Source organism: Beta vulgaris, chromosome 9 (genome assembly GCF_026745355.1).
Source record: "Beta vulgaris subsp. vulgaris cultivar EL10 chromosome 9, EL10.2, whole genome shotgun sequence".
NCBI classification, from domain to species: Eukaryota; Viridiplantae; Streptophyta; class Magnoliopsida; order Caryophyllales; family Amaranthaceae; genus Beta; species Beta vulgaris.
In genome coordinates this window covers 33,201,596-33,214,453 of record NC_079210.1, presented here as the reverse complement: position 1 = coordinate 33,214,453, position 12,858 = coordinate 33,201,596, and the positions used below count along the sequence as shown (strand labels likewise).

At 39.4% G+C, this 12,858-nt stretch overlaps 2 protein-coding genes across 2 annotated transcripts; one reads left to right on the top strand and one right to left on the bottom strand.

The window, feature by feature from the left end:
• The first annotated feature begins 808 nt into the window (after positions 1-808).
• On the top strand, positions 809-3,608 carry LOC104903409 (50S ribosomal protein L6, chloroplastic). The gene is made up of 3 exons (XM_010691433.4): positions 809-970; positions 1,792-2,097; positions 3,166-3,608. Exons 1-3 carry the CDS (start codon positions 951-953, stop codon positions 3,500-3,502), a joined length of 663 nt encoding a protein of 220 aa, XP_010689735.1. The 5' UTR covers positions 809-950; the 3' UTR covers positions 3,503-3,608.
• Positions 3,609-7,704: 4,096 nt separating this feature from the next.
• On the bottom strand, positions 7,705-12,844 carry LOC104903408 (shaggy-related protein kinase eta). Its single transcript, XM_010691432.4, has 12 exons — positions 12,501-12,844; positions 11,543-11,635; positions 11,375-11,434; positions 11,010-11,282; positions 10,316-10,390; positions 10,173-10,229; positions 9,824-9,964; positions 9,665-9,715; positions 9,474-9,569; positions 8,920-9,003; positions 8,623-8,724; positions 7,705-8,249 (listed from the first exon to the last, which is right to left on the bottom strand). The coding sequence occupies exons 1-12, from the start codon at positions 12,606-12,608 to the stop codon at positions 8,166-8,168; spliced, it is 1,224 nt and encodes a 407-aa protein (XP_010689734.2). The 5' UTR covers positions 12,609-12,844; the 3' UTR covers positions 7,705-8,165.
• Positions 12,845-12,858: the final 14 nt, after the last annotated feature.

Here is a 12,858-nt window from a genome sequence, read left to right as displayed (position 1 = left end):
TTTTTCACTTGTTGCTTGATTTGTACTTTTGATTTTGGTTAGAGTTTTGTGGTCTTGTTGGAATTTCTAGGTTGTTTTTTGATAACTTGTTGTGGTGTTGTTCATTTTTTTTTGTTTAAATTTTTTGATTTGGCTGGTATCGATTGGTGGTGGTTGGTGTAGTGATCGATGATTGTGGTGGTTATTTTGGTGAATAGGGCAGTGGCAAGGTAGTGATTGGTGATGAAGGTGGTGGTTGGTGTGTTTGTCGGTAGTGAAGGTGGTGGTAGGTCATGAAGGTGGTGTTTGATTATGTAATCTTCTCTGTGCTTCTTTTCCCCTAATACACAACCTAATCAACAATTAAGATTTTCTCTTTAGAAGTCCGTGCCAAACAAATTTGTTGTAGTTATTTTGTTACGAACGAAGTATTATCAAACACTTGTTTTGACGTTCATGCCTAAATTATTTCATAAAAAGAATAGAGTTCAAAAATTTTGTATATTTCGGATTGGATTCAATCTAGTATCTAGAAATTCGGATTGGATTGGTTCGAACTGAAACTTTGATTGTTTAGGATTTGGATTGAAAATTATAAATCCAAATTTTGTTCGGACACCAAACTTTAATCTCCGTTTCTAAGTTAGAAGGGGTCACTTAAAAAAAAGGTAAACTTTATATTCCCAGTCACTTCTACAAAAAAAATATTTTAACTTGCATGTTGCAATAATTTACTATACAATTATGTCCTTATCCAGTTATCCCTCAAGTGAGTCCCCTCCATCTTACCTAAACAAAAATAGTATGCAATTGAAAGTTTGTACATCTCTTTGGATGAATAGCATTTTCTCGAATTTGTTATCTTGCAGTCCATTTTAGTTAAGTCCTTATCCTTTACCCTCGTTCTATCCCGTAAACACTCATCTTCATTCTTCTCTGCTGTCGTGCTGCTCTCTCCCTCCTCTCTTTCGATGTCTCTGCTTGCCCCAAGGTACTCTTCCGCTTTTTCTTTATTTTTTTGCCAATATATATTCAGCTCTATGCTTTCTGATGTTTTCGACTATGAAATATATTCGAGTTATTCAGTTGTTTTGCTCAATTTTCCTATGATAATCCATCAATTCGATGATTTACCAATTACTTAATCACTGCATTGTTCACGGAGTTTGATTCATGACAAAATGTGGGCCGAATTTTAGGTTTTTTTAGTTTCTCGCTAGAATTAGCTTCAGGATTTTATTATGTTTTAGTCTAATTCTGTTTTAATTTGGAAAAGTATATAATTATGCATTCATCTCGGAATTTAAAAAGCTTCAACATAGTTTTAAGTTTTTATTACAGAAGTAATTCTTATTTTCGAATTGTTGCAGGGTAGAGCGCTTTATAGACAAAAGTTAGAAAATTTAGCAGCAATTTGTAGAATTATTTCCTGTTTCAAAATGTTGCTGGGAATTGGGATTATAGCATTGCGTTTTGATCATGATTTTTGTATGTGGGGTGAAATGTTGCATGGAAACTTCATGGAACTCGCGTCCATTGGGAAAAAAAAGAACTTTTTTGCGTTTTAGAAACCTCAAGGAAACTTCTTTATGTGCGGGATATCAATATGAATGCTTGTTTTCTGTTCCCCTATCCCTATCGACTATCGTATCTGTTTTCGCTTCTGTGCAACATAGGGGCCAAGACGACAAGACTGAGAATTAATGTTAGTTCGAAATTTTTATGTTGACTTGGCATAGCCATATGCTATGATATTGCTTGCTAATGAATAATTAAGGATTTCACGGCTGAATTTTACTTTTTGTGTCTCAGCCACCTGAAGTCTGTATTTCTTGGTGGGAAAATCGACATTGGTGCGAGCAATCCTGTTACTCGCGCGGGTTTCTGGAGGAAGAATGTGGAGTGCAAAGAATCAAGAATAGGAAAGCAGCCTATTGCAGTGCCAGCTAATGTCGCAATTGCAATGGAAGGACAGGATCTTAAAGTGAAGGGTCCTCTTGGTGAACTTGCAATTACTTATCCTCGAGAAGTAATAGTTGAGAAGCAAGAATCTGGATTTCTAAGGGTTAGAAAGGCAGTTGAAACAAGAAGAGCCAATCAAATGCATGGACTTTTCAGGTATACTAGTGTTTGCATTAGATTCGTATGCTTGTTTACAGAAGTTTCCAAAATGCAAAGAATGCTAGTACTGAGAACATAGAAATTTATCTTTACTTATTCATAGTAATAGGGTTGTAGTCGAAAGGCTGGTTGCTTCTTTTTGTGCCATTGAACTTCTTGTCTTCATTATAACTATCAATGGAAAATCGACTTTGGCTGAGTGTTACTTTTCTGCAAAGTGCAGAAATTAATTTTGTCCAGGATTCTGAAAGACAAAAACGATACAAATGTTTATTACAGCTCCATTTCTCCTTAATTGTTTGGTCAGTATCAATGCCTATGGCATGAATGCTAATATTTCCGTTGCACTTGACACACTATCTGCGTGTTTGCTGTTCAACATAACTCATTGTTTATATCCTTGTCACAATGCAGCCCCAATGGGACATATAGGAGTAAATATGGATTTTTTGGTGTGCAATTTTGTTTACTACAGTTTTCTTGCGGAAATCATATCTATATTTAAATAATAGCATGAAGCTGATGTAGTTGAGGATCCTATTAAGTAGGATCCAAGCCTGAGGTCTTTTGGTAATGGACAGGATTGAGAGAATTTACAACTTCATCTTGTTGTTCCCACTGGACACGGAGAATTCACAACTTCATCTTACTTGTCCCTTACTACACTGAGAGTTCATGATATTACTCTTCCCTTAATAGTTATCGCAGACGTAGTAGGAGTCTGAGTTATGTGGGATGTCCTGATCTCTATCAGATGCTCAGCTTTCCCCTCCATACCTTGACCCACCCGGTTAGAGTCTCTGATAACTTTCTTTGGAAGTTGTATTTGGAGCCGAATGATGCCTTTGTATAACGGCCGTCACTATTATTTTCTTTAGATGCCAGGAATGCAGAACATCAATGTTAGCCTTCTATGTCTTTCAAATGATACTTCTAATCCTCCAACTGATTGAAATAGTGTTATTAGCAGGGATTGAAGACATGATTTCTCATGTTAGCTTTTGCCGCTTGATTATATTTGGACAGTCTTAAATTCTAATTGTTGTAAAAAATTAATTTTCTCAGGACCCTTACGGACAATATGGTTGTGGGTGTCTCTAAGGGATTTGAGAAAAAGCTTCAGTTGGTTGGTGTTGGGTATCGTGCGACAGTTGAAGGGAAAGATCTTGTATTGAGTCTTGGGTTTTCTCATCCAGTAAGGATGGCAGTACCAGATGATCTACAGGTAAAGGTGGAAGAAAACACGAAAGTGACTGTTAGTGGACGTGATAAATCTGTTGTTGGTCAGTTTGCTGCCTCAATTAGAAGCTGGAGACCCCCAGAACCATACAAGGGAAAAGGTGTAAGATATGTTGATGAAGTGGTACGTAGAAAAGAAGGTAAAGCTGGAAAGAAGAAATGAGACGTTATCTTTTTTTTTTTTTGGTGGTCTTTTGCGTTGTTTTACTACTATTAAATTGAAAATGTACTGATCTGACAAAGGAATGAATACAATGGTCATTTGCTCATTGCTGAAATGCTTTTTACCTGTATTGACTGACTGATAGTAGCTCTGCCGTGGTGGGGAACAATTTTGCTCAATGTTGCTCCAAAGCAGAATAAGGAAAAAAGCTTCCAGTTTCCATCATTATCAGAATTATACATGGATACCCTCCACGTAGGCTCCGTAACGGATCGATTATTTTCCTGGCTCAGCAGAAAGCCAATATCTTAGGTAGTGATTTACTGCATAAAACTATTGCTTGACATCGCATCTTCTGCAAGGAACAGACGAATTATCTAAAGAAGATAATAGCGCTCTCTATGTAGTGACTGCATTGCCACGTTAACTAGTTGCGCCCATCATCGCTCTATAGTGCGTTGAACTAGAGGACTTTTGCACTACCAATATACCTAACTGTTTGGGCTCAATAAAGGGCATGTCCAATATCCATGCCACATCATCAGAAATTACAAGACAAGTGGCACAGTGGATCCCCCTTGTGAGTTGACCTAGCTACAGGTTGTTTAGAGATCCACAGATGGGCCTGAAAAGGCAACATATCCCATTAATTTTTCCTATTTAGGAATTGGCAATGCTATAAATACCAACAATCTCATCAATGAACAACCCCCGGGATAATTTGACTTTATCTTTCAGGTTTGTGGCGTACGGACAATTACTTCAGGCGAACGTTATTGGGGCTCACTCCTACTCAACACATATCAGCAACCGTCAATTTCTAGACACAAATAGTTTGGCGCCGCCTCTGGAGAAGTTACAAACAAAGTTCTTTTGCCTCTACTCAGCAAGATTCACCTCATTGTTACTCACCAATAACCCCACCCTTCCGATCGGGCACCCTTACCCTCTCACCATCGGAGGTCCGAACGGATACCTTCACCCCCCCCCCAAATCAATTCTCGACTCCCACAGTCCAGACCATCATCCCAACGAAGTGCAGTCGAATGAGAATCGGCGTGCTCCCTCACAGCAATTGCAACAAGTCGATCCCCAACCCTTGTTCGCAGCAGATATCACCCTAATAGCTACTCAGCTTTAACAAACCTGGCAACGTAGCATAATGGACATGCTAGCAACCGTACAACAAGGACGCGTTCTGCCCAACTTTAGGGAGAAAGCCTTGGTACCTTCCCAAAGGGAAAAACACAACCCTCTCTCTTTCCATGGTCAGCCTAGCCGACAACTATTTGGAGCGAGAGAACCTAGCCAACTTGATCTGCAGAGATCCAGGCAGGGAGAAGACGAGCGTCACCGAGGGTGGGACATAGCCAACACTTTCTTCAGACGATCCGGGGTCTCGTCCTCACCCATCTTGTGAGCCTTGCTCCCACCTCATTGGCAAAGATTTCGCAAGCCTCGGTTTGCTGCCAGTCGTTGAACTATTGCTTCTCGGTTTTCACCACCTTCTCAGCTTCCTCCAGCCGACCCTAGAGATTGGTCACTCCCTGCTCGGCCTCAGCATCGCCCTTGGCAGTTAGAGTAAAATCACGGGCAAGAACAATGTCGACCCTCTCCGTTGCCCAGAGATCACGATCCCTCTCCTCTTGAATCGCCTTTTGGTCGACCTCAATGGCGCTCTCAGCCTCCTCGGAATACGTTTGGCCTCCTTAGCTTGGTAGAGGTCGCCAAAGTGGGTCTTCCCCTTTGTTTGCAGCTCTTCCACCTCCTCGGCTAAGCTTACTCGGTTTTGGGCAACATTGGCCAACCGAGCAGAGAACTGTCAATAAAGGGAGGCAATAGTTAGGCAAATAAAAAAAAACGGTTTTTTCACTAGGTATCCCTGTGGTTTTTCAAAATTCATGGGGTACCCCTGTTTTTAAAAAAATGCACCAGGTACCCTTACTATTTCCATCAAATGCACCAAATGCCCTTAATGACCAACGACGTCAAATTTCCGTTAGTCATTAGGGTTAATGCCCCTTTAACCCCTCGGACAGTTTCACGCATCACCAGACACTCACGCGCCGGTTGCTCCCATGGCCGTCACCGGTGCTCCGCCATTGGTTGGTGTTGCCGTGTTGATTCCGAATCGAGCTGTTAAAGTTTCGAGAATTGTTAATGAATGTACGGGAGGGGAGCAGGGTGGTCCAAGGAAGACGAAACGTCAAAAATTCCCAACTATGTCTAGTCAGCTCAACTTTTAGGAGGGATCCCACATTCCCAAGTATCCAAGATTGCCATGTAGCATTTGGAGTCGTATACACCCGCTAGGACAAAGTAATCGCTGCCTCTTCATCTGACGAGAACACATGTACCAATTGGTACTCAGTCGGACATCGTGGGGATCATTGGCCCTTCATCCGAGTGGCGTCCACCCCACTCGGCCAACAGGTTACCTTATCTCCTTTGCCGAGTCACTTCCATACTTAACCAAATATAGCTTAGTATTAATTGGTACCCACTTGGACAACATGGGGCTCATTAGCCTCTCATCCGAGTGGCATCCATCCCACTTGGCCAATAGGATACCTTCTCTCCTTTGCCGAGTCACTTCATACTTAGCCAAATATGTCTAAGTATCAATTGGTACCGACTCAGACGGCATGGGTTCATTAGCCCTCATTCGAGTGGCGTCCGCCCCACTCGGCCAATTGGACCCTCTCTCCTTTGCTGAGTCACTTCTATACTTAGCCAAATATGGTTAAGTATCAATTGCCATCGACTCAAACAACATGGGCTCATTAGCCACTCATCTGAGTGGCGTCTACCCCACTCAGCCAATAGGAGACCTCTCCTTGGCCGAGTCACTTCCATACTTAGCCGAATATGGCTGAGTATTAATTAACGCCCACTCGAATAACATGGGGGTCATTAGCCCCTCATCCGAGTGGCTTGCCGACAAGAGATCTCCCCTCCTATGCCGTGTCACTTCCATACTTAGCCAAATATGGCTAAGTACCAATCGACACCCACTCGGACAACATGGGGTTCATTAGCCTCTCATCCGAGTAGAGTTCGACCTGCTCAACTAAACGAAGGCCCGCCAAAAAAAAAAAGTCAATCGATCTAGAGGAGTCTTGCGAAGCCTAAAGGTCCATGTACCACCAGGGATGCACGCCACTGAGCGGACCGCAGTGTTCCCACCTCCATGCGTGGGGCTAATTGTTTGGGCTCAATAAAGGGCCCGCCCAATATTTATGGCACATCATCAAAAATTACCAGCAAGGTGGTATAGCGGGTCCTATTTGGGAGTTGACCTAGCTACACGTTCTCTAGGGATACACAGATGGGGTTGGAACGACTAATTGCTTGAAAAAGCAACATAGATATTGATCCCAAGAAAGCTCATCCCATCAATGTTGCCTATTTGAGAATTCACAATGCTATAAATACCAACAGTCTCATCAATAAACAGGTATTGAATTCTCACCTAAAAAACTAGAGACTAGACTTTTTCTCTTTACATCAACTGACTTGAGCGTCGGATGGGCGATCCCGAAACAACACCGAGATAGTCTAACTTTGTCTTTCAGGTTTCCGACGTACGGACAATTACTTCATGCGAACGTTCTTGGGATTCACTCCTACTCAGCACATATCAGCAAACCCTCAATTTCTAGACAGAAACACTAACCAGTTTACTTGACCAAAGTCTTTTTTTATTAATCTATAAAAACTAAGTGTAATTATTTATAATGCATTGACTTTGTCATCAAAAAAGATTTGAAATGACGATCAAAATGTAAAGTTCAAAGCATTATTTTTTAATAATTTTTTTAGGTATTTTGATCCAAAACCACCAGCAGTTGAGGGATCTAATCTAATAAAAATCCACAATACATAATGGTAAACCAAAATATTACGACTAATCAACTATTTAAAGATAAATCTACTTTCGAATATTGCCAAAAATGAAGAAAAGAAAAAGCAAATTTAGTCTGAAGTTGTAATCAAACTAACAATTGAAGACTCATCAATGGCTCCTTGTCACAATGAAAGAAAGTGTAGCAAAAAATGTGAAACTTCCCACAATAAAAAATATAACGCGTAGCATGAAACGAAGAAAGTAATTCTGATGGGAAGAAGGAATACTGACAACGCATACTTTCTTTCCATGATCTCGATAGAAGCCATCAATCAGTAAAAACTTCTGGCAACCATTCTAAGAAAAACATTGGTTGGAATATAAACAGTAGTAACTAGTAACTAGCATGTTAATGTCTACCTTCTGAGCAGAGGATAAGAACACATAGTACGAAACGAGCAATATTGACGTCATACAAGCCAACCTACTTCGTGTTGAGGCTATTCATTCTTCTTCTATCTAGCAACCTACCTAAAAGCTTAATTACTTTGCATCTTTGTTATACACCCTACATGAGACATTTTTACGATCAAAACAATGTACAGAGCTCAAGGAAACACAGTAATATAGGACCAGTTATTGCAGCTCTAGCCCAAAATGGCTAATACATGTATACATTTTTTTGGTAGGGTGAGCAAAAAGCCACTGAACGGCTACAAGGTTCACCAGTAGAAAAATCAGGATGTACTCGCAGGCTTTTACCATCCTCCATCCACGCATTGATCACCAACTCTCCCTCCATTGCGAGATTTATGCTTATCCAGGAAGAGGACAACCTGACTGCCGTCGGACATGTTCGGGTATTAGACGATTTATCAACTCGGGTGGGGCTCCAGCTAACTGCAAGGCACATTAGATAAATGGATCAATCCTCAACACCATACTAGATTAGTAGAGATAGATATCCTAAAAGCTATATAACTCATGTCAGATTCTCAACGCTCTGACATAGATATGACATAATGACACTGACACCTCATTTCATAGAATAGCTAGTCAATAGTTGCATACGTTCCCGTGTTCAACCACAAGTACCCGGGTCTAAATGAGATAGCTTACAAGAATGTACAACCCCCCCCCCCCCCCTTCTTCCCTCAGTTGGTGCAGGAAGTCATGGGCATTATTTTATAAAAGTCATTGATCTGGTAATCTACAGAGTCAATTTGACCAGCGCACATGACAAAAAGTTAGATAATGGAGACCAAAGACATACTTCTTGCTTAAAATTGAAAAGGGGAGGCAACGGGCGACCGTTTAGAAGACGTGCATTGGGTTCTCGAAGCTCATCAAAGAAAGGATGAACACATGCTTCCAACTGCAGGCCAAATGAGGAAATGGGAAAATATTATTCAGGTGCAAAAAGCTCACAAACAAGTAATAAAATCAACAAATATATATCAGTGCAACCACCCACCATTTATGTTTGTTAGGGGAAGGGGGGCATATACAGTTAGATAATGTTAAAACATATTAGATTCAGAATCAAAGTTCACTGAAAATTGTTACATACTGCAGTGCATCGAAGACTAGGCGAATACTGCAGTAATCGTGAAGCAAGATCAATAGCTTCAGGGGGCATTCTCTTATGAAAAACCTGCATTAAACATTACCCGTAAATCAGTAGCAAAAAATGACAGATTGAAGTAACTATCTTCAGATATAACTTGAAGCATCATTAAATCAAACATTTATAAACAGATACATGATATCTACAAAAAGCACACATGTAGACCCCTTTGGAAATATATCAAAGATCGGAAGCATTCTAAGACATTCTTGTTTCAAAGAAAAAATTTCTCATTGTACAAATCCAAAAGAGACAACAATATAGGACGCCCAACAGACTTATGGAACAAAAGAGGCCTATGACATTTCCGCTTACAATACTTCAGTGTCTCAGTTTTGTCAACGCACTACCCAGTTGACTACCTCAAGCTTTTTAGATGTACATTTAAATCAACCTTGCTAGACCCACCAATTTATCATATGATCAACGAGGAGGCCCAAGTAATACACATTTCAGAAAGGAAGGGGGGGGGGGGAAATAAGATGAGTCAAGAATACCTTGTGCCAAGGGTGAGCTTTAATCTGTGGGAACCTAAAATCAGTGTAGTTGGGATTCATGCATCGAATTTCCTCTCTAGTAGGAGTACCAAGAACCTGAAAAATTACATAAATAGAATCAATAAAGTTTCGCAATCACTTCACTAACATGAGTTTACATCTAACTTTAACATGAATGCTAGATTTTAGACCTTGATGATCTCCACAAGTTGATCTACTGCATTCTCACCAGGGAACAATGGCTGTCAAGACACGGGAAAGAAATGAGGAACCTTAAGAGGAACACCGAGGACAAGCAGCAGCAGGAGACAACTGTCAATATACACTTCATAATATAGTGTAAGACCAACCTGACCAAGAAGAAGTTCTGCAAGAACACAACCAGCTGACCAGATATCAATTGAAGACGTATATTCCGTTGCACCGAATATTAGCTCTGGTGCTCTGTAGTAACGAGAACATATGTATGATATGTTTGGTTCTCCCTTGACCTAGTATCCATAGAAGGAAATTAATCTTAGAGAAACATGTAATTATTCAGAAGGGCAAGTACCAGGTACAATGAATATGAAATAGCCAGCTTCCTTTAGCTTGACTTCTCAGTTTATAGTGTTTTTGGTTCTTTCCTCAAGGTTAAGACTCCAACACTTGATATAAATTTGAATTTATAAAAGCCAAGCAAGAAGTGGACATACTTACCAAAGCTTTAGCACTTCCAAAGTCACAAATCTTAAGCTGATGTGTAAGGGGGTCGACCTGAGAGACAACAAGTGCAGCATAAGAATGAAGAAAACAAGCCTGGATAGATAATCAAAAGTGTTCAACAAGAGAAATTAACATACAAGGAGATTTTGAGGTTTGATATCTCTATGACAAACACCATGAACAGTATGGATGTATGCCAATCCACGAAAAATCTGCAATATTGTTTTAATTTTCTCATCTCATCAGAGCAAAAAAAAATTAAGATAGTGTCATATAAAAAGCTAAAACAATCTAAAATACAATTACACATAACACCCCTCCTTTGTAATTTTATAGCCTGCCCTTTCTGCCCCACCTACCACCCCTCCATATCTCCAACGGTCTGACCAAGGAAAATAAAATAATCTAAAAAGTGATAATAGCCTACCCTTCTGGGCATGAACAAGCCCCAAACAAAACATAAGACGCGCTTCAAATATCATTAAAGCATCTCTGGCCCAACATATGAGATAATTGTTCACTGATTTAGCTTTGCATGTATCTCCTCCCTAGATCAATATCTAGCTAGCTACATGATTCCTATTACTGTCCAACCATATACAAGATCTTCTATAAAGGCATATGACCACTAGTTTTACCATGTTTTTTACTCCCTGAGCAAATTCAAAGTTGTGAAAAAGCCGTAGGCGGTGAAGCATAGAAATTTCTATAATGTGAATTGTTGACGAAGATTTTATAAACAGTTTGATTCAATTCACTCATAACACGGTAACAACTACAATATAGAAAACTTGAAATACTGGAAATGGTCAATTAGAGGACATCTTATACCTGATATGTGTATAATTTAACATAGATAAGTGGCATCCTTTGATTCACAGTACTGTAGTGCTTGAGGACACGATACAACGACTCTGGTACATACTCCATCACTAGGTTGAGAAAAAGCTCATCTTTACTGGTAGTTGAAAAGAAACAATGCTTGAGGGAAATAACATTTGCATGATCTAGCAAGCGCATCAATTGCAGTTCCCTATTCTTGTAACGTCTATCCTGTAAAACTTTTTTAATCGCAACAGTCTCCCCAGTCTCTAAGCATTTTGCCTGTAAAATCACGAGTCCAAAATGAGTTTTCACCAAAATAAGGCAGGCAGACTACTAAAGTTCTCAATAGTAGTACTTCATCAAGCACATACCTGAAACACAATCCCAAATGATCCTGTGCCAACAACACGCTCCGCCATATAACTAATAGTCTGCAAATAAAATCAATCAGCCACATATAACACATTAGCTTCCAGAAAAATCGGCTCCATGAATCCATCAACCAAGTATTTACAGTATTTCATGAGAATCATCCTTACCCGTTTCGGTTCACCATTTTTTCCACCAATGGTTGTGGAAATTATATGGCCTGTAACCTGATCATTCCCCTGTATTACAGCAGGGGACATTTCCTGCAACCGTACCACCAAAATGTTATCACAAATCATACATATACACAATGCGCGATTCATAAGGAAGCAGCATGGATACATGAAAATTTTTACCATCTTCAACAGTCAATAAAACTGGAGAACAAATAATGCCAAAATCTCCAAATCCTTTAGCAGTTAAGAATTCAAGAAAGCACAATTATGCTAGAAAATTACAACTTGAACAAATAAACATGTCCCAAATTCTCAGAAAAGAATCCAAGGATAATGACCCAAGGAAGCAAACAAAACTAGTCATATATTGAGAATTAAGCTTGACTAACACTAGTTATTAGAAAAAATAAAATACAGCTTCACATAATAAAGGGTATATCATCTTAAAGTTCAACCCACAAATTAAAAAACAAAAAAAGGGAAACAATTTTGAAGACAAGAAAAGTACCCCAACACAATGTCATACGGAAGGGAGCAGAATAAGAGATCTGAAACTTCAATTCTCAACCCAAAAAAAGAAAAAAAAAACTGAAAACTCATAGATCGATGTAACCCTAAAAAGCTAATTAATTGAGCTGCATAACAAAAAAAAAAATGCAGTACAGTGGAGTAAATTTCATCAGCATTTAGTGACAAAAAAACAAAATTTACTTCAAAGAACAAAATTTACTTCAAAGAACAAAATTTTAGAAGCATAAAATTTAAGAAAGAGTAACTTTAACTAAGATCCCCAACCCAAAATCCACCCAGAAAAAAACAAAAAAAAACCCAGAAAAACCCAGAAATCTGCAGTCCTAAAAAAGAAGAGAAATGGGGGGGAAATACACAGATCGCTGAAAAATACAGCAAAAAAAAGGGTAAAAACATTGAGAGAGAGAGAGAGAAAGAAAACCTTATCATCAGACATGGAATGTTGAGAAGGAGGTTTGGAATTAGAGGAGAGAGAATCAGGAGGTGGAGGATTATGGGGTTGATGAGGTGCAAGAGGTAACGACGCCATGTGAAATCCAGCTCAAAGCTCCTTTTTTTTTTTTTCCTTCAATCTTTCAGTACTGTATTTTCTCTGTCTTCCTCTTTCAGTGGTAGACTCACTAACCCTTTTGTTTTGATTATAATTGGAGTATTTGTTTATCTTATTTTTTTGGGTTTGGTTTTGCTTTTGTAGTTCAATGACTATGACACTAATGAGTGTGACCATTTTAATACTGTTATAAAGTTTTTTTTCCCTCTCTCATAGTCATTGAGAGGAG

What these genes read in the sequence shown, in the direction of transcription:
- LOC104903409 (XM_010691433.4), top strand. Translation starts at nt 951, where the DNA reads ATGTCTCTGCTTGCCCCAAG. An exon ending in ATGTCTCTGCTTGCCCCAAG is followed by an intron (nt 971 to 1,791) that starts GTACTCTTCCGC and finishes TTTGTGTCTCAG; the next exon opens with CCACCTGAAGTCTGTATTTC. An exon ending in CAAATGCATGGACTTTTCAG is followed by an intron (nt 2,098 to 3,165) that starts GTATACTAGTGT and finishes TAATTTTCTCAG; the next exon opens with GACCCTTACGGACAATATGG.
- LOC104903408 (XM_010691432.4), bottom strand. Translation starts at nt 12,608, where the DNA reads ATGGCGTCGTTACCTCTTGCACCTCATCAACCCCATAATCCTCCACCT. An exon ending in TCAAACCTCAAAATCTCCTT is followed by an intron (nt 10,230 to 10,315) that starts GTATGTTAATTT and finishes GTTGTCTCTCAG; the next exon opens with GTCGACCCCCTTACACATCA. An exon ending in CAGAACTTCTTCTTGGTCAG is followed by an intron (nt 9,716 to 9,823) that starts GTTGGTCTTACA and finishes GTGTCTTGACAG; the next exon opens with CCATTGTTCCCTGGTGAGAA.